Genomic DNA, 21,826 nt, shown 5'->3' with positions numbered 1-21,826 from the left:
TATATAAAATGCCTACAGAGAATCTATCTGTTTTCAACAATTTTTTATATAACTTTAATTTTTTAAAACAGAAGATTATAACTGCTTTAGGTCATAATAAGAATCCAAAAGGACCTACATATGGAATGTCAATCTACTTCGTTCAGTATACATTCATAAAAAAAAATATATAAAAATAAACTGTCTTACCTTAAACAGAAAGGTTTTTCACAAGAACACTTTAATATTGATCGTAAAAAATCAAAAAATGTTTTTTCCTTTTTTCTCCTAAACTAATACAAATGAAATTTTCCGATCTGAATTTCCAAAAGGGGAATTTATTTCTGACGCATCACAATCATATGATAATTACGAAGTTGAATTTATTATGTTCCTTTTTAATATTAAAAAATACAGAAAACGGAATTTTCAAAAGTAAGGAATTTCAATACTAAATACTTAAATTAAATTAATTTTATTTGCAAATAAGGCTGTATATTAATAAAATAATAATCGACAAGACAGGGAAGTCCCAAAATGTTTAATTCAGAGGGAATTTGGAAGGGGGTGGAATATAACCATGATTGAAACCGACATTTAAGTTGAAATATTACCTTCCCTACTGCCTGAGACAGGGTGGCAGTTACGGTCAAACATCAGGTACACACTTTATAGATATTGAGGAATACCCACTGGGTTAGCATGGAATCCTACTTGTAGTGAACAGAAATTCGTGGAAAATTTACTGTTCGGCTGGAACTTTACTCGTAATCTACCGAGTTTTCTAGAGGACTCCTGACATTCCGTAAATCCACATGGCTGTTGATATTGCCTAGGAAATATATATATACTTACTATATAGGGTGCGTCAAGATATGATTAAAACTGTTTTTTTTTTTTAGTGTTTTGAAAATTTAAAAATGAAATTTGCTAGGTCTTGGTTATAGTTAATAAAGTTTCTTTTTGTAGTAAAGTTAACTTCGTAACCTCTTCCACTTGATCTCGCACAAAATTAACTCTGGACTTTTCACCAATAAAAAGGGGTGTTTTCAATTAAAGATTCTCGTTGAAAATCTAAATTTAATAATGTTTCATTCAAACAGTATTTCCGACCCTACACGTTATGGTAAATCACCAAGAAAAAGCAAACAGTTTTTTTTACAATTTGTAGCAAATCGAACAAACGTAAAGAAAAAAAGAATTTCCGGTACGAATCGGTCATCATGATTTCATTTGGAGGAGTCATGCTTCAATTATAATGCTCCCCTCTAATGGAAAATTCTCTAATGGATTCTGACACTATTTTGTTCACATGTTTTTTATTTCCTACACTATCACAAGCAAAAACCATGAATAATTGTCAGAGGTCTGTGGTGATTTACGCCTTTAGGATGCATAGGATTGGAAACATAAAACTAAATTTTCTACTAGAATCCTTCATTGAAAATACCTCTTTCCATTGGAGATTGATTTAGATACGGAGCCAGAATAGATTATTATGTCAACTCCACCATGAAAAAAAAAACTTCCTATAATCAATCCTATCATGTTTCATTTCGAAATTCTCAAAACTTCTGAAAAAAAAAAAACAGGTGTGGCAGTATTTTCATGGAGCCTCTAAGACTCTGTGTATAGATCGAAACTGACTTTTAATGTTTCAGGAACCTTCCATTAATTTATGCTGTAAAATGATTTAATATAAAAATACCATAGCAAAAAGTTGTAGGTCCACGTCCATATTTTCACAAACCTTTATTGCGTTTAATTTTGACTCCAAACATGAAGCTGAACCGCGGGGAAAACTTTATGTTCGCAAATAACATCTACTTTTTAATACTATAATTTGCAATCATTAATAAGTTATAAAAGACTCTTGCAAAACTCTTTTCGATAATTTAAATATTAACAGATTGTGGCATTTTAGAATCTTGTATTCTCAACATCATTATTTTTTTTTTAGGCATTTCATGAAATAAAATCTTGGAAATATTACTCATAATGTAAATGTATTTCTTCATCCTCTTAATACTAGATATTTAGCTGAGCTGGTAGGTGTTGTATTCTATCTTAAGAAATGCAAAAATGTAGTTGCTGAAATTATTTTACCCAAAATTATGAAAGTGAAATTGATTTTATGAATTCAAAATGTTCTTAGGCATATAAATGATTTCAAAATTATGGTTAGTTCGAGTATTAATTTAATATTTATAAAATTAAGTTTTTGATATGTCAAAATTTATCTAAGTGATCACAATAACCGGTCATTCGGTTCATTAGAAGAAAAAGCAAGAGTGCTGAAAACGTCACAAACACAAATAAGTACAGATCATTCTGGGATGATATGGTGGCTTTAGTATTATATCTTTAAAAAATTGTCCCCTCCTTCTCAGAGAAAAACCATTGATGTTGGATGGCATACTTATTTTGTTTTATTGTAAAGTCCGGAGGGATTCTATATGCCAATTGTTATCTTTGAAAAAGTGGATTATATTGTCATAAAATTAACTGATATGAGTATATTACAAATTTGTATTTGCCTAGTGGGAGATAAATGGAGTAATTAACTGATTATAATCTCTATGATAATTGTTATATGATCCTCTCTTTAATAGGTAACCTGGAATACTTTTTGATACATCATATTCAAGAAAACAGGAAATTCCCACAGCAAAGGATTCCCTCAAAAACTCTGACATATAACAACCCATCATCAACAACAAATCATTTTTATATATAATTAATTTATATATAAAAAGGCCTTTATATCAATATATAAATTATATGGATACGTATATTTAAGGATGTAAGTAGAAATTGAGGGAATCTTAGACAAAGAAGGAATTCGGCCCCCTCGAAAAATATTAAGCTTATTTTTCTTTGATCCTATCTATTCCTAAAGAAGAAATTTTACATTTATGATGATAAATTTGATATAACTGTTATAACAGTTACAATTTTTTTTATTATTAATATTTGAATATACTAATTATTTCAGAAAATATTTTAAAGGATATTTTTTGTTATCATTAAACATAAATATTTTTGTATTTATTTAAATGTGTTTGAAGTTAGATGTCAGTTTACAGCATAGCTGTATTTTTCTATCTTTAAAAAGAAGTGTTTTTTTTGGTATTTTGAAGACAGACTTATAACAAGTAATGCTTATAACATATTTTATCTCATGTAATATATATATGTTTATATATCTCGTTCTGTTAAATTAATATGATTTAACATTACTGTTACTGATAGAACCAAAGTATTAACTATCACATTTTTTAGGTTATTGCTGCAGAAGGTGAACAAAAAGCAAGTCGTGCTCTACGAGAAGCTTCTGAAGTTATTGGAGATTCTCCTGCTGCTCTTCAGCTAAGATATCTGCAGGTATATAAAAGTTGTTTATGATTTGTTGTCATGAAGTTGTAGGAATATTTTATTTGAGTTTATTATTCATAAATATAATTAATCGTCTACTTTTCTTACAATAATCGTATTATCAAAACAGAATGTACTAATATATTAATGGAACTTTTTTCTGTATTCCCTTGTGTATAATCCTTTATATGAATAATCTATTTTAATCAAAATAATATTTTCATGTTTATCTCTCAATTCCTCAATAATTCTTGTTAAATTATCTTTGAAATTAACCTCACACTGTCAAAATAACTTGTGTGAAATTAATATTTCGCGAACATATCATTAAGATTTGTAACCCTAAGATTTTTAGTCAGATTAATACAATATTAAAAAAAAAAAAATTAGTCAGATGACAGATGACAAATATTTTTTTATTCATCATCTGTATTTTAGTTTGATTTGTGAATGAACCATCCATTATTTGAACAAAATTAAAGTTATTCAATATTTTTTTGTTTGTCGTTTAAAATCTGTTGTCTTTTTTGACACCTAATTAAATAAATAAGATATTATGAAAAAAAAATACATAGTTATTATTTTAAACTTATGCATATACATATTATAGAAATACATTTGTGACATTAAATTATGGAAATAAATTCATAAATTTACATGGAACTTTCCTACTAAAAGCAAATAATAATAAGCCTCTTTGTCACAATTCTGATTTAGTTGTTTGTTTTATGCTTTTTTTCAGACACTCAATACCATTTCTGCTGAGAAGAATTCAACCATTGTATTTCCTCTCCCGATTGATATGCTAACATACTTCATGAAAGCAAGAGAAGCATTTTAGTCAGTTAGGCTGGCAATATTCTATTTATGAGAGTTTCACTTTTATAGTCAGAAAATTATATTTTTTTTCACAAAAACTGCATATTATGATTAAATCTTGTATTATTTTACTCAATTGAACATGTTTCTATTTCAACATGAGTTATACATAATTTTAAGAGAGTTCATTCTTGACTTGCACTAAATTAAACACTTTTTTAATATCAAAACTAATGATTTATCATATTATCACTAATACGTTCTAAGAACAGGGAAAAAAAAAAGCACTCAGTAAGTTTTTCATTATACTAGAAATCAACTGAAATAAATGTAAAGCAATTGATGTGAAATAATTATTTTAAATATTAAAATCTGCTTTTTACTCGTAAATTTTATTATTCACTGTTAATATTGTTGTTAAAAATAAAAATTTTATTTAATAATTTTAATTTTAATTAGCTTTTTCAATGCTTTCCACGGTGTATATTAATTCACTTTTATCTAATAGAACTATAACTTACTACTTTTTTGCTTTATCTTTTGTTACATTATATTATATATCACAACAATATACTGTCTTTGTAGTTATGGTAGTTGAGAAGAATTGATGGGAAGAATAGTTAAATTTTATTTGTTTTATTCGGTTTTGTGTTGGTGTGCTCTTGACTGTTGTAGGGGACGTTATTTTAATAGATTTTATATCAGTTGATTCCTTCATCATAAAAAAATATTATAGTCCTGTAACACATGATGCAGGAACTGGATTTTTTTTTTTTTTAGCTAAATCAAATGCTGGTGTATGTTAAAAATATTAATAATAAACTGTAATTAAATCAAATTAATCAATATTTTCATTTGAATTTTACTTTATGTGTTACATTTATTAAATCTATAAGATAATGGTTAAGGGTGTGGAAAAACAATAAAATACAAAATAATGTGTCTCAATGTCCATTCTAAATTAACTTTAATTGTTTGAGGCTAAAGAACATTCTGAGGTCAGTCATGACAAAGAGTATGACAGATAATACATTTTTACTTTGAGCATTCTAACTGCACTTCAACTATAATCACAAAGATGTCATTAAATTTGTAAGTTACCATGATTACTAAGTTTTCTATTATTGTTTTAAATTGAAAAAATACACTTTTAAAATATTTCCAATGCTAAAATAACATAATTAAATATTCCCTTAATTAAATGGAATATAAATTACAAACTAGAATCATGTATTGATGACCCTCTAAAATATATTAGAAGGGAAATATTTAACTAGCTTGAGTATGAACTCAAACTAAATACTACGATAAATCAGAGAAGAGAAAGCTTGGGGTGTGATAGTAACTTTTCTAAATCAAATTTTTAGACCTTTGAACAAATGTGAATTTTTTACTTTATGAAAAAATATCTAATCATTTGTTTCCAAAGCACTTTCAATGGTAAAAGACCCATAAATAGGCTAACATTATTAACATTTATTAGATATATGATATATTTCATAAATTTATTAACACTATAGGATAGAATGGTGTGCTATTATAGTATCTTCAAATCAAAATTTCCAAAAGAAAATTATGTAATATATTGTAGTAGGTAATATTTTTTAATATTCATTAAATTTATTAAGTACAAATAAATAAAATGCACTTAATTTCAATATGAGATATACAGTGACTTGTATTTATGAAAAATACTGTATATTATCACTAATCTGGCAAACAACCAGACATTTATAGTAAGAATTCTGGATAACTGAAACAATTACATCAATACCTTAACTATACTAGTGGTTCCCAAACTTTTTTGGCCAGGGCACCCTTCTAGGGTTAAAAAAAATTTTTTTCATTAAATTTTGAGAAATTGGTGTTCGCTTGTAACATCCCTGGTATAGGCTTGGGACACCCCAGCGTGTCGCGGCTCCCACATAGGGAACTGGTGTACTAGACAAGAAAATATGTGTATTATGCAAAAAACATATATACTAAATGCGTTTATATGTATAATTACTGGGCATTTTAAAAATTGCCCAATGTTATATCAACCAAACACTACTATCTGTTGTGTCAATCTAGATTTTATTCCATGGTCGTAATGCCATTTCTGTGAACTAATGACTTAAGTTGATTCTGTTGTGATGATTGATTCACTATTTGTTTTCTTTTTTTAACTCATATCATCTCCCTCCCCCTCCACCACCGATTCTGATATAAATTTTATCCATGAAAAAGAACCATATGTTTTAGATTCATAAAAAAAAAGTTTTTTTTTTCTTTAGTAGACTTCACAAGCCTTTTCTAACTATTGCAAGTGTTTAATTTATGGGAGTACTAGGATACATTTTTAAACTGAACGAATTATAGCATTGAACTTGCCAACAGGAAACAATAGTATATAAAAAAAAAAATTAAATTGGGGTTAATATTTGTTTACACTTGGCTAGGACAAATATGGATATTTTGGTAAGAAAATATGAAAAGAAAGCTATGATCATAAAAATTGATTATGTTGATTTCTGAGGCTTCTGTGTCTACCTTAAGTACGACTCCATCACTACTTAAGTTCATTAGCCTTTTTATTACTCTGAGAAAGATATCTAAATCCTTTATTGCTATGTTAGCAACAGTTAATCATAAGAAAATAGTTTACTTTTGAGCAAGAAAATAATTTACAAAAAAAGAATAAATAGATTATCTTACAAATATTTATTCAAATTTATAAAATAATATCTATAATATTATAATTATTATTAGAATAGCATATTAATCTGAGATTATTATTATATGAATTTTTGTTTAATCATTAAAAGTAGTGTTTGATTATATATTTGTCATTTTCATTAACTCTTAAGGTAACTTTATGTAAAGTAGGTACTTATTGTCAATAAGATACACATATACAGGTTCCGAGCTTTAAATTATGTAACTTTGTAACTATTTAATGTACACATTTAGGTGTATAAATGTTTTGTGAAAAAACTTTAGGAAACTAGCATAGAACTTCTGATAATCTTTGGTTTCAACATTATATTCACAATATGATATTTATTTTGCAAAATGAATACACTTACATATATTATTACTTTATTATCCAAAAAAAAAAGATTATATATTATGAACTAATATTAATAAGAACAGAATATGTAACTAGTTCAGTGGTAAAATTATATATTATATAAGTATGTGTGTAATGGAAGTTGCACGGAGCAAGTTCACATACGAGATATCTTAATAATTGTAAAAAGTATTTATAAATAAGTAAATATATATAATTTTAATCAGTTTATTCAATGATACTAAATGTTTCATTGTTTAAAATCTGATCTGTATATAGTTGATTTATAATTTCTGTAATTACATAAAGCTCAATTTGTATTTTGCACTGATGTTTGATGTTAGAGTTATTGAGATTACGCCAACATTGGTATTGCTTGCAACAGTCTTTCAATTTGTCTAAAAGAATTCCTTGTTTTCTTTCTTTTTTTTTACAATAATGAAAAAGATAATGATCGCTGTAAAATTTAATTAAATATAATTATGTCACTAATAATATCATACCTTTTAGCATGAGTACAATTTACTTTGAAAATTTATGTTTGTCATTAGAGTTAATTTACTATGATCATAAAGCCATCTAATTTAGGTTTATTTCTTTAATTTACAAATTAAAAATTTTGGTGTGTAAGATGTTAAGAAAAATGCTGGCTTGTAGGAATCCTTTTAGATTCAAATGTTATTGGTTTCTATGGAATATCTCATATAAGCCAATTTAATAATAAGTCCAGCAAATTAACAAATCTAACTGAGCAACTTTTATTTTTATACAACTAAAGTAAAAAAAAAAAACTTAGTAAAGAAAACAAAAATATTAACTAACATAAGGATTCACTTGATCAATGTACATTTTAAACTACATTTATTTCTATTACATTTTGAATTTGTTTTTTTCTTAACGCCCACTCAAACTGATTAGACACTTATTTATGAATACTGACTTTATAGATATATTGATATACTCACTATTGTTATTTTTGAATTTCGTATATATTTAAGGGATGGTGACTTAATGTATAACAATTAAATAATATCATAACCTTAAGATAAGAGTAACCAAAAGCTATGTTACAAACACACTCATTTATTATTATCAAATATATTTAGATGTAAAATAACTCATTAATATTGGTGTGGTTGAAACTGAATTTAGATTCCTATCATTAAATATGAGCATCTAGATTTCTTACCCTGATATCTTACTGAAAACATATATAATTGACATTTATATGTTTTAATTTATTATTGGTGTTAATAATCTAAATTCCTGTTAATTATCAATAAGGTAAAAAAAAATAATTATGAATCATTCAAATTATTGTAAATTGCCAATGAAGGCTATATTAAATAACTATTAACTTTTGCATGTTGTTGCGTCTTGATATTGAATATTTATTTTAAAGTAGTCTAAATAGTGTTCAATGGCTAGAATTACTTTTCTCACTTTAAGATACATTTAACTTGCCATTTTATGTAAAAAAAAAAGTTTCAGATCTTTAATATTATTTAAAGTACTTTTACCCTGGAAGCATACACCCTTATACTTCGAAAACAGGTCATGATTTTTTAACCTAAGATAATTGAGAAGAAGAATATTTACAATATAAATAATGGACCTTATGGTGATTTCAAAATATATATGAAGATGAGAAAAATATACTTCAAACCCTTATAAATGAGGCACAGTAGAGTCTTGAAACAACCAAGCTTCAATTGAGTGAGTTTCTGTATCATGCAAACCTAAATAAAAGAAAAAAATAAAATTTGGGATTTGCTAAAAAAACAAAAATCAGGAAACCAACTAAAGGCAGTCTCTTATCTGGAATACTTTTATGGATTTTTCCATCTAAAGCTCAAGGATTTTTTCATCATTTTCCAAATGAAGAAGAAAATTTTAATAAAAGGATATGTTGCCATATCTTTCTAGTGTATACATTTATGCCTAATATGTTGGGCAAGAAGGAAGGTAGTATAATAAAACACTGTTAAGGACTTTTCAAAAATGATTAATTCTTTGGTATTTCAAAAGTATGTTCACTTATATGATGCATTATTTATATTTCTTGATTAATGTAGCTCAGTTGTATTTAACATGGCAATACAATGATACTGAATCTTTCATAATTCATTTGTTGTTCATTATAATTTCTTGATTCACTATTAATCTTTAGCTGTGTTATTTAAGAATTTGCTCATCCGAGGTAATTACAATACATGTTTAATCAAGGCTCTATTGTAGATTATTTTAATCTAAATGTATATTATAATGGGGGAGAATTGATAAAACATTACAAATAAGATTACAACTAAAAAACTAAATGTTATTAAATGTTTGGTTAAAGATTTTTAATATAATTAATTTATTTATTTGGCTTCATATTTTTATTTTCTACTTAAATAGAAGGGAAAAAATAGAATACTACTTATATTTATTATTTTTTTACTTAGAATTCAATTATTTGTTTGTATTATTTATGTTAAAAATGGGGGACCAACCAATTTGGTGTCAACTACTGCAATAACTGGAATTGATATTTTCCATAGTATAAAAAAATCCTAATTGAAATTTTAAAATAAATTTTTTTGTTTATAAATTATACATGGTAAAAAATCAATTTAAAAAAGTAAAAAAAAAAAGTGTTATAGAAGTTGGAATTCCTTTTTTTTCTAATCTCAAATTTTATTGTAATATATTTATTTGTATTATGTGTTATTATTTTTAATGTAATAAGACATTATAATTGAGAGTTATGAATGACTTTTAGTAATGAATTTTTTTCAATTAAATATGATGAATTGTATCATAACTCCTTTAGAAGTTAATGCACTTAATCTTAATTAATGTTTTAACCCTTTATAAGGTTATGAAAACATCATTAAAACTATATAAATAAATCATTTAAGAATTTTATGACCATTAATAATGTAAAAGTTTTCAAGAAAATTCCTTAATACTTTTTCTTTATTAAATGCATGGAACTATACAGATATTAAATAATTTTATTGAAAAAATATCCTGTTCTTTTGAGAAAAGAATGGGATATTTATCATTGTATAACAGGTATGCCAAAAGATTGAAGTCATACAACTATAATATAGTAAAAAATAATTTTTACTATTTGTTATTTGACCAATAAATATTCTTTTTATGATAGAGTTAACTTCTGTTTAATGATAAAGTAAAAATCAGACAGACAAGTATCTTCGTTTGGATTATATAAATATACAAATGGTAAAGTAACTAGTAATTAATTTCATTTGTCATGATTATTTTTTTTTTCAACACTATTCATTGTTGAGCTATCTCTTGCTGAGCTATATATCTTGTATTACTCAAATTTTTTTAACTTAAAATCAAAAAATTAAAAATAATTACCAACTTTTGACAAATCTGTTTCACAATCAAGGAACCTGAAAATGTTAATTATCAAATGAATAAATATTCTTGTAAATGTTGTGATGTGTGTTCTTAATAATAAATAAAAAAAATAAAAAGACTTACTACTTCTTTTCCCTTTATTTAAATCTTTTGGACAACATTTCAGACATCCATCTTATCTAGTCCATCTTAATTACTTTATGTCTAAATATGTAATCAAAATCATTAAATGTAATAAAAAATAAATTTTCACTCAACAATGTAGTCTAAAATAAATTAAATACTATCTCATTGTCATGGCTGTTTCTGTTTTTATCTCACAATACTTTTCAGACTTAATCAAAATTTAAATTATTGTAATTAAAATTTATTTATAGTTAGCTGAGCCAGTAATTTTCAATAAAACATTGGCAATAAAAAACACATGGCAATTAGTATCATTGAGCACCTTATCAGTTCTCTAAAAAATACTCATCAGTGCATTTTGCGAGGAAGACCTCTTGAGCTCCTTCTATCTCATACCAGTATTTACAGTGAAATTTTGCCTTCAACTATGCTTATCTATTTCAATCATCTCCTAATGCTTATGGCTGAAAATGCCACTCAAGTGTTTCTTACCCATAAAGCTGATAGGAAGATCTTTTCATTTTGGTTTAAATATTCCTGATATTTTTTTTTTCTTTGACTATTTTTGTAATTCTTCAATTTAGGATTGTGTTATTCATTTTTTCCTTTCATAAATTTATTATTGAGCTGCCAGCATAACATCGATTAGGCTTTCACCTGTTTATCAGCAACCTGACTTTTTTTTTAATATTAAAAATAAATTAAATGAAAAAACTTTGCATTTGGAAAAAATTAAGATGTACCAAGATATTTAGACATTTTTTTTAGAAATCTAAATGATTGAAATATGGATCTGTGAACCGTTTATTTTATTTTTTTTTCAAACCATTTATAAGCATTATTTTTTTTATTTTTTTAAGCTGTACTAATTTTGATAATATTTTCCAAATATATCCACACTATAAATTTTAGATAAGCTTGAGAAAATGTAGTTTCTAGAAAAGAAACAATAAGAAATGTAAATAATAAGCAAAATTAAGGAAACTTATCATCCAATGCATAGTGTAAAAAAAATTTTTTTTGGATCTAAGGTTATTAAAAGGTGTAAATTAAAAACAATAATCTCTCTAATGTATAAAATAGCTTTTAATGATCACTATGTAATATTTTTTTTTTTCCAAAGTAGTAAAAAACCAAAAGATAATTTTAAATAGAATCACAGAGGAATCAAAATATATCCTCTCTCTTTTATATAAAAAAGGTTTCAGTGAAGGTCATCGTATAATATTTTATTTTACATATAAGGTGGAATAATAAAAATTGGTTGTACAAAATGTATTTTAACTGATGGAGAACCCATTAAATTACAATTATACAACTTGAGAAATGAGTCGTACAATTAAATGAACAGTTGTATAATTTGTGGGGTTTAAATGTGATATTCAAGGGTTTCTTTTCTACTCCCCTAATCACATTAAAAATTATATAAAAATATTGCTTAACATATAAAAGTAGTTGCGTGTGATTCCAGATTTAGTCCACTTGCTGGAGTAAGTGATGTTATAAAAGACATTATAACATAAATAATTGTAAAATAGTAATAATAATAGTGTTTTAACAGTTTTAAGTATTTTACAGTGTTAAGTATTTTACAATAATGTTAAAATAAAAAAAATAAATAAATAATAATGTTTTAGAAAAAAACAATTATTAGAAGAAAATAAAAGAAAGGAAAATGTAAAATTACATTAATAATCTAAATTTAAAATGAGAGAATTATATTTAAGATTTATACAATGAAAACAAAAGATCATTAATGAACAAGATCTAAAAAACTGAATATAAATCTAAACCAAATAAATTTTTCTTTTGAAATCAAACTAATTAGTAATAATGTTGAAAAGAAATTAAACAAAAAAAAGGAAAAGAAAAGAAATAACTAGTTGTACAACTGATTAACTGATCTGATAATGTTCTTTTCCCACTAACACCAATTATTAGTTTGTTTAGTTCATATATTTCTTCGTCTGGACTGGAGAAACAGTAAAAAAAAAAAAAAGGTTACCTCAAGAGATGATAAATGCATTGGAGAAATTTCACCCTTCTATAAACAAGACAGGCAATGAATATTTGATAGACATTAGTATCAAAATCTTGATGGCCGATGATAAAAAATCGACTTATATTATCTCTCAGTGGACATGTGACTACTGGAGTGTTGGGTCCTAACTTAACCCTAGTCCAAAAACATTCAATATCACTAAAAAAAATAATAATCCATGTCTTGATAGAATTTGCAAAGGAACTTTCAACAGTGAAGTTTCAACAACAGAAGCTGTTTTTTTTTTTCAGACTTAAAAGGTATCACATTATAAGTGACAATAAACTTTATGCTTGAATATAATAAATTTTGCTCAAATTAGGTAGAATGTAAAATTACTGAAAAAATAAAGAGGTCAGTAAAATATGTATGTAAATAAAAAAACATTTCAGGGAAAAATAAAATACTTTATTATTTAAATAACTTATAACATTTATAAATAAACAAATAACTGTAATACACTAGTAATTTGCTTTACTTGCATATAGACCTGAGGAATAAGAAGCACCTATACAATTCATAAACAATATATTTTGTTGCTGCATATAATTAACAATCAAGATTTTAGTTTCTATGATCTATCTCTTATTTACACAAAATAGAACATTATAAATCATGTTTAGATACCATAATTATCATTATCACCATTATCATAAAACAATAATGAAGTAAATTTTCTTCCCAAGTAATAGGATGAATCAAAACAAAAATAAACAAAAAAAAAAAAAGAAAATATGATGTAAGTAACTTTAAATAAAAGCATTATATTATTAATAAATGTATAAATTTCTTACAGTTTAAATTTCATTGTTTTAGTATCTAGATCGATTTGCCACTTTTTTTTTTTGTTTTTCCTTCAATATTTATCATTTTAAATTGTTTTGATGAAATTGAATTCTTTATCATAAAGCTTTATTAAAAAGATTAATAAAGGTTTTGCAGACAGCAAACCTTTCAACAATATAATTCAGTAATAAATAACTAGGAATAATAGTTTAACAGAAAAAAGATTCTCTTGATTACAACTTTCAGCATGAGATTTAGTTCATTCTTGTTGTACATGGCTGTTGAACATAATTCAAGCAAAACCCTGTGTTTCCAACATCAGTTGGAGCTTCAACATTGTCAGTATGCACCACAATCCTGAATGGCTTGACAGTACCTAAAAAAAAAAAAAGTTATTGGATGTAGCTCTTATCCAAAAGGCATACTCAAATCATTAATAAACAAAATTGTTAATTACTGTAAACTGTTGCTTCTGTTGTTGAAACTTCACTGCTGAAAGTTCCTCCACAAATTCTATCAACACACGTTGGTGGAGAAGTTGGAGGACGCCCAACATTTGTAGCACATGGTATAATAATCCAATCATTTGCACAGGAACTTGGTCCCATGCCTCCTACCATTGATGTTACAGGGCTTTGACCACTTGTGTCTCCACTAATAGCGAAAGCATGAGATCGGTTGTTGGCTAAATTAAGAAAAATCTGAATGTAGATATTTCATAAAATACATAGAGAAACCTTGTATCATTGACTTATAAATTATCAATGACTTACTGGTGTCTGAGCATGCTGTGTACTGTATGCCACAAAAATTTCTTTCTACTCTTATACAGGCACTATAATCTTGATTTGAAAGTTGGAGTCCACTCACAGGATCGTAATTGAATGATTTAACCTGACCAGATACTCCAGTATAGTATTGAAGACAACCTTCTTCAGCTGAAACCAAACTTATACATTATAAACACAAATCAGAATTTTGTATGTTAAAAAACTGTAAAATATACCATTAAAACCTAATAATATATAGCAAAAATGTTAGCAGTTTCACTAAAATACTTCACCTCTAAAAAGGTTTCCATTTTTCAGAATTATCATAGTATACTGAATAATGATTCGTTAAGGTAAGAAATTATAAAGCCGTACTAAATTTGTTGAGTATATGTAATAAATAATGATTAGAATAAAAAATATATTTTTGGCACACTTGGGTAAAATTCTTCTGTTTTTCACCAAGCATCTAAACTGATGATGTTAATATATATGTATATATTTTTTCCAACAAATTATTAAAAAAATCAATATATATTATTTTAAGGTAATTTGGTTGATTAAGGTGGTAATAGTTAGGCATGATTAATTCTAATATCAAAATGGATATCTTTAATCATAAGAGATAGTAATAGTAGTATAAGTCAAAATGGCTTTGTAACTGAAAACATTTATTTTTTAAAACTATGCTAAGTACCCAGAAACCACAAAAAGTCAAATTACCAGGGTCTGAAACAAAATTATAACAATGACATTTAAAAAAAAGGTAATATAATGTGTAATAAATTAAGATTGTATACTAAAAATTGATCTAATTATTTAGTTTTTTCATCAATAATCTTGAAACAATTTTACCTCTATAAATAGAGTTACAAGGAATTTGAGATATTTTCATCTTCCACATCCTTCCAAAAGAAGGACCACTAGTGACTACAGTCAATGTAATAGGGCTGTTTACACCAGATCCTGCATTTACATACACTGTAAAAAAGAAAAGTAATCTAAGTTTTAAACACAAAATATTATTCTCCAAAATAACATTTTATTTTACTTTAGGCCATTCTCAAATTACTGCTAAATATTTATAGATAGTTTAACAAATAATAGAAAGCTGTTTTTGATTAATAAACTAGTGTACAAAATTATTAGACAATAATTTAAAGTGTTACAAAAAATAAATAAGAGGCCAATGTTTTTATTAAGTTGAGTAAAAATATCAATAAGTTGAAACCAAATAATAACGTTAATATCATTTAAAAAAGCCATTAAAAAATATAGTATCCAGTGAACTTACTATGATTTCCATTATTGACACCACAAATACTAGGGATTGGATTGCCTCCAGACACAATAAATTGATCATTATTACAGACATTATTAACAGGTTCTGGTGCAGCAAGAACAAACTGATCAAAGTCGATCCTAAAACAATAAATTGTATTCAAAATTCATTAAATCTAATAACGAAATTGAACAATCCTCACCAATAAAATATAAAAGATTTATGTTATACAACATTTTATTACTTTTAAAGTGGTGTGTTTATACAAGCCATTCATTTATTCATGCAGATTTTTGTTTGTTTATAATGTTAAGGGTCATTCTTTAAATTTGATGTTATTTAGTAATAGAAATTTTTCAAAAATTAAAGTTTAATGTTTTAATTGTTTATATCTTCATTACCATCACAGGCAATAAATACTCTTTGGTAAATTTCTGAAGCTGACACACACTTAATATCATAGCTTTCTTGATATTAATTTTCAAATAAAATCTTATTTCAATGAACCCTCAATATCCTAACAAAAACCAGTTGTCTTTTCTCAAGAATTCTATTAATCAAAGTTTCTTGCCTCAAAGAAAGATTCATAAATAACAAACAATAAATAGTAATAAAGAGGCTTATAATTTTATGGCTCTTTAATCCTTTCTCACCATAGAGTTTTACGATGCTTTATTAAACTATAAATTTACATTAATCTAAACAAAAAGTGATCTAAAAATAATTTTTTTTATCAAAAAAGTTTGTGAATCATATGGCTTTATTAAAGCTTAAAGCAAAGTATTTACAATGTTCAAGAAAAGATCCTGATTAAAGATGGTAAAACTGCATTTTTTGGTGATTATCTAAGAATAATTGACATTTCAATGTGGAACTCTGCTAAAACTACCCCTAGTAAAGTAATCTTGGTGTCAGTATTATAATTGATTAAAAAAGATAAAAAATAACTCGCTTAGAAATAATATTTGCTATTTAAAGGATAAGTTTATCTATTCATAAAAATTACGATAGGTGTGGTAAGAAAAAACACTTTTTTATCACTATGTACATGTATCTGTACTAATTATTTTATAATTATGTTTATATTTTCATAGAATGTTTTATATGATGTATTGTATGTATTTCATAACTATAAGACCAAGATTTATAAAATTTTTATTACTTTATATTAATGTATTCTATTTTTTGTTTGGTATATTCTCTTTATAATTTAATATTTATTACTTTATTTTGTTATATTATTCTAACTCCTTGTTTCCCTGGCACAAAGCAGGGAATGTTCAAAGCGAAAATTTCGGAACACATAAATACTAAAATATTTATTGCATGTGTTATTCCGAACCATCATTCATATTTCCTCAATAGTCAATCATACTTTCATAATCATTGATAATCTAATTCTAATGATTCTAATGATGATCATTGATAATCTCACTACCCAATTTTAAAATACTTCTATTTCAGGAATAAGTACATTTTTAAAATCCTAAAATATATTAATTTCAAACAACTTTAATCATAAATATCTTCTAAAAATCATACCTGTATTGACAAACTTCAGGATGAGATTTATGGATAGTCAACTGACATGAACCAGTCCCATCAAAAGCAGATGGATACCCCGGATTCACAAAATAAGTAGCATTCTGTTTAGTAGACTGCCCGCATGTTGCCATAACTGGAAAAGGAATTTCAAATACAATTTTTCTATTTAAAATGTTAATAGATAAAGTTAGGAGTTAAAGCAAGTATATTGTTATTACAAATACACACACATATATGTAACACCCATTGTACAATTTCACAGCCTTATTTTAATTACAGTCTCCTTTGTATATTATATTTTTTTAAGACTACAATGTCTTTTTATTTTAGAAGAAGCTTATGATTTATGCATCTACAAAACTTTTTTATATTAGCTGTATTTTTTTTTTTTTGTATACATGAAAATTATATGTATATGTTACTTACATACATATACTACGGCAAAGAACATTTTTAGTATGTCTGTAAGGGCATGGAACATATAAAAAATATTAAATAAGAAGTCCTTAAAAGCCCTGAACTTCTTCAAATCTGTATATATTTTTATGAAGGATATCCAAAGAGTAATCCTTTGTATTATACCATTCCATATACTATAGATGATTCCAAGTTCTAATTTGAAAATAAGTTTAAGTTAATTGTTCTGGGTTTAATTTCCAAAACTATGGATATTTTTAGATGATGCTTTTGTTGATGTAGTAATATACATAAATTAAATAGGTAATGTGTTATAAATTTTAAGCTAAATTATATATATTAATATGAATCACTTACACAGACAACACACTCCAAATGTTCTGGCACAAGGCCCGCTTGGAACACCTCCTGTTCTAGTACATTCTGATTCAGTTGTACAAGTTCCATTGTCTCCCGAGCTTGTCAAACAGCCATCATTCCCAAATTGTACAATTGTAAATATTGGAAGGACTATAATTTTAACAAGTTGATAATTAATATGAATGATGTAACATTTGAACATAATAGATGAAACGTGACAAACAGGAAAAATAAATTAGTCTGGTTATCCATACGTTATATGCATATATGAGCCAGAGTGGAATTAAAGTATGTCTAGATTACAACGTGACAAAAAGTTTGACATACTACCTATCCTTATAAATCTATCCCATAAATTGTATATATTGTTACAAGAGCATTTCCACCACATTCATTCTAATTTTAATGATTTATTAAGATAGTTAAACTAACATTAATGCATTTTTTTATTTATTCAAATATGCTTCATACCAAATCTAATTTATAGATATTCATATAATTATTTTCTTTTTAGTTCAGAACCATTTCACTGGAAACAGAAGTAAGTGAGATTACAATAAAGAGAATTTAGCACACAATAGAGCTAGTATTAATTTCCATCCTGATATTAATACTGAAGTTAATAAATTTAAGTTCATTGACTATTTAAATGTAATTCACCATTTCAATAATTCACTGGTATAAGCCGCATAATATCACCTTCATTGGACCCTGCAACTATCCTTAAAATTCCTCAATGCAATCCAAGGAATCCACAAATTAAACAGGTATACATATATCATTACATCTGCTATATGTATGAATAATTAAACAAACCTAAATTTGTTTTTAGGAGGGTATAAAAAAAATTAAATCAATTAAGATCAATTTGTGAGAACTGTTGTTAACTGACAGAATGAAACATCTGGAAATAATATGTAATAAAATTAATAATTATAATTTATTTTTTCATATCAGATTAAAGAAAACAGATTAAACTATGTCAAAAGCACATACATCTGGAGTCTTTTTCAAGGATTGTCCCTGGCTTCACTCTCCTTCTTTTAAGCTTTAACTGTCTTCTTCCCTGAAAAAAAAAAATCATTCTTCACAAAATCTTTTTAAAATATTATAATTCTATTCCCTAGTAAGCAATGAAATATTCACATATCAGACTAAATCTTGAGCATGGATTGTACTCTTTTTATAGATATTCACTTTAATAATATGAAGTAAAAAAACAAAACAAAAAAACTAATTAAACATTTCATAAAATTCAAAACTTCTTCCATATCAGGGGTGAAATTACTTACAAAGCTTACTTATCAACAATTAAAACTTGATGGATATTTATCCAATCTGTATAATACAATAAAACATTGAATATTGCTGCTCAATAAAATTACATGATTTGTTCATAATACAGAAAACAGTTTTAGACCAGGATAAATAAATGAAGAAGAGAAAGAAGTTCAAACTTCCTCTCCAAACATCTGATAATCTAACTTGAACTCATTATAAACATGAAATTATCTTCGATAGAAAATTTAATTCCACAGATCTAGACTATAAATATGAAATATAAAATCTTATGTTCCGATTATTGTTTGAAATAAGAAAGGAAATCAATGAGTAGGCTCCATTATAAGTTAAAATTAGGTGGAGTATAAGGTTAAAAGTAATATGGTATTCTGTAACCTTCTATTTCTTTTGATATACCCAGTGGTCATTTCTTTGGCCATGACCCTGCTCCCTGTATAGAAAAAGACAAAAAAACAATCTCACATGAGGAGATCATAACACTAAAAAAAATGCAACCATCCCGGCTAGACCCTTTTTGGTGGGGCAAAAATCTAAATAGAAATGTTTAAGATTAATAAAAAAATTAAATCGAGCCAACATTATTTTTAACAAAATAAAATGAAAATCATGAATTTTAAACTTTTCGGAAGCAAAAAAAATTTTATTTGAAAAATAAAGGGTTAAAAAGGAATTTAAGTGAATTTAAATGAAGAAAATTCGTAATAATTTTACTAAGATTTTTTTTAAATGATTAAGTTCCTATAATTATTTTTTAAATCAAATTCTTCATAAGACTCAACAAATTAAATTTATAATTTCAAAAGATTATGTATGATAAAAAAAATCTTCTGATCACCACCAAAATTTTTAGTTTGTTCAGAGCATAACCTGACACTATTATTAAGTTAAAATGGTGTTAGAAAAATGGAATAATCTATAAAAATTATTTTTTTTATACTCGTGGAGATCTAAAATAACTGAAATCTAGGAAACTATTTTTAGCTGGAATATAACTCTTTCTTTATTGTTCTTGAGAAAATCGTATATACAGTTTACTATACTGTAACAATTCCAAATATGGCTCATAAAAGATATTTTTCAATGTATGTTTAACCGTGTTTAGCTAAATAAACGCTAATGCTTCAAATCAAGTTCTCAAGTTATGAATTAGATTTTATAATTCTCTAATTGTTTGCAGTTATAGAGCAATAAATACTTAATACTGTCATTCTACAAAGGAATGTAATTGATCACAAATATTAGCAGTGGCTGTCGGGCTAAAATATTTCAATTAGTACTGATTGCGTCCTTTTTCAATTCAAAATTTTTCCATTATATTTATACTTAATAAATATTGATCTACATAAAGTAACTCACTGATATCGGAGTAAATGATTGCTGCAGGCTGGTGTTGTGTTCTTGCGCGCTGGACAACCAGAGAGCAAGGGCGAAGTAGGCCAAGAAGCCGGTAACTTTGATGACAACCTTCGAAAGAAACGAAAACTTAACGTGTTACCTTTCAACGTCGAGAAATAATGAATAAAATTTAAGTACTTTTTCACTACCTGGAGCTTCATGTGGAAGATGATGCACACTAGAAGGAGCAGGACCAGATGTCACATTATATAGTGACACTTTCCCGAAGGAAAGCAGCCACACCTCATCCGAAAAGACAATTAAATTTCCTTCCTCCATTGTTCCTCCTTCCTGCTTCCGTCTCTAACGACAGATCGTCCGTATGAAAGTCATGTAGCGCAACGATTACTGTCGGTATGAATTCGGATTCTGAGAAGATATATGCAAATACTGCAATACGAAGATAAAATATAAATGTGAACATTAATCATATTCAGCATTAAGTTGTATAGTCAATAAAATTAACTCATCAATTCTACCAGCAGATATTTAATATAGGATTTAGGTTTAGGAACGGATAATCGAAACACAGGAGCATTGCTACAACTTATTGAAAGGCGGGCAATCTGAAAATTCCCAATCTAGTGAAGGTCAGGTCAGCATTCCCCGAGATTTGCCCTTTTTCAGAACATTTTTGGAAAACTGCTCTGTCTAAAAAGATTTTCCAAGAAACGTTAAGTACAATAACCTTTTTGAACGTTGTTGTACCGCAATTTTCGCAATTTAAAGTTGGTTTTCAAATCGCAACTTTTGGAGGTTTCAAATTCTTAGAGATGACACTCTTCCTAACAACTACACCCCCTCCTTTCCCATAACGATGTGGGAAATACAGTTTCGAACATATAAATACCTTTGTAGTATGTGGTAAATGTATTAGTTCAGAGAGAATAAAAAAAAACAGGGAGTAACAAAATCAGGGAGAATAAAAAAAAAGAAAACGAGGTTCAAAAATAACCTGTTTGAAATAACTATTTGTACCGACGACGTATAGTACATTTTTTAAACAAAATATGAGTTGAAAACATTAATGATTTTCTATCGTTCCTATGAAATGCGATATCTATTAGCAATCTCAGATTAAAATCACTTCTGTATATTATATATTGTACCCTAACACTGTCCAGTAATCAAAATATGTGGATATTTATTCTTTTGTCAAATATATAAGCTGTCGGACATTTTGCAAAAACATGGTCAGA

The 21,826-nt window shown here is 26.4% G+C and overlaps 2 protein-coding genes across 2 annotated transcripts in view; one reads left to right on the top strand and one right to left on the bottom strand.

Annotated features, from left to right (window-relative positions):
* The window catches only part of LOC106683074 (band 7 protein AGAP004871), a 207,038-nt gene extending 197,825 nt beyond the window's left edge, over positions 1-9,213 (top strand). Inside the window, exons 8-9 of the mRNA XM_014424298.2 lie at positions 3,262-3,363; positions 4,097-9,213. Of these exons, the coding sequence (XP_014279784.1) occupies positions 3,262-3,363; positions 4,097-4,195 (201 nt within the window). The 3' untranslated portion in view covers positions 4,196-9,213. The remainder of the gene's footprint in view (positions 1-3,261; positions 3,364-4,096) is intronic.
* A 4,556-nt stretch (positions 9,214-13,769) lies between these two features.
* LOC106683073 (uncharacterized) lies at positions 13,770-21,005 on the bottom strand. The gene is made up of 10 exons (XM_067045572.1): positions 20,777-21,005; positions 20,589-20,696; positions 18,927-18,996; positions 17,928-18,080; positions 17,151-17,286; positions 15,621-15,748; positions 15,182-15,307; positions 14,330-14,494; positions 14,014-14,241; positions 13,770-13,932 (listed from the first exon to the last, which is right to left on the bottom strand). The coding sequence occupies exons 1-10, from the start codon at positions 20,786-20,788 to the stop codon at positions 13,811-13,813; spliced, it is 1,248 nt and encodes a 415-aa protein (XP_066901673.1). The 5' UTR covers positions 20,789-21,005; the 3' UTR covers positions 13,770-13,810.
* Between the last annotated feature and the right edge of the window lie 821 nt (positions 21,006-21,826).

Source organism: Halyomorpha halys, unplaced genomic scaffold (genome assembly GCF_000696795.3).
Source record: "Halyomorpha halys isolate HHAL.00 unplaced genomic scaffold, Hhal_1.1 Scaffold462.1, whole genome shotgun sequence".
NCBI lineage: Eukaryota > Metazoa > Arthropoda > Insecta > Hemiptera > Pentatomidae > Halyomorpha > Halyomorpha halys.
Note: the sequence above shows the minus strand (reverse complement) of the source record. Positions and strands in the feature narration are given on the sequence as shown.

Bases quoted from the DNA above. Each gene is read 5' to 3' on its own strand.
- LOC106683073 (XM_067045572.1), bottom strand. The intron at 18,081-18,926 runs GTATGTGCTTTT...TTAAAATTATAG, and splicing joins CCTTGAAAAAGACTCCAGAT to TCCTTCCAATATTTACAATT. The intron at 14,495-15,181 runs GTAAAATTGTTT...GTTTGGTTTCAG, and splicing joins TTGTAACTCTATTTATAGAG to CTGAAGAAGGTTGTCTTCAA.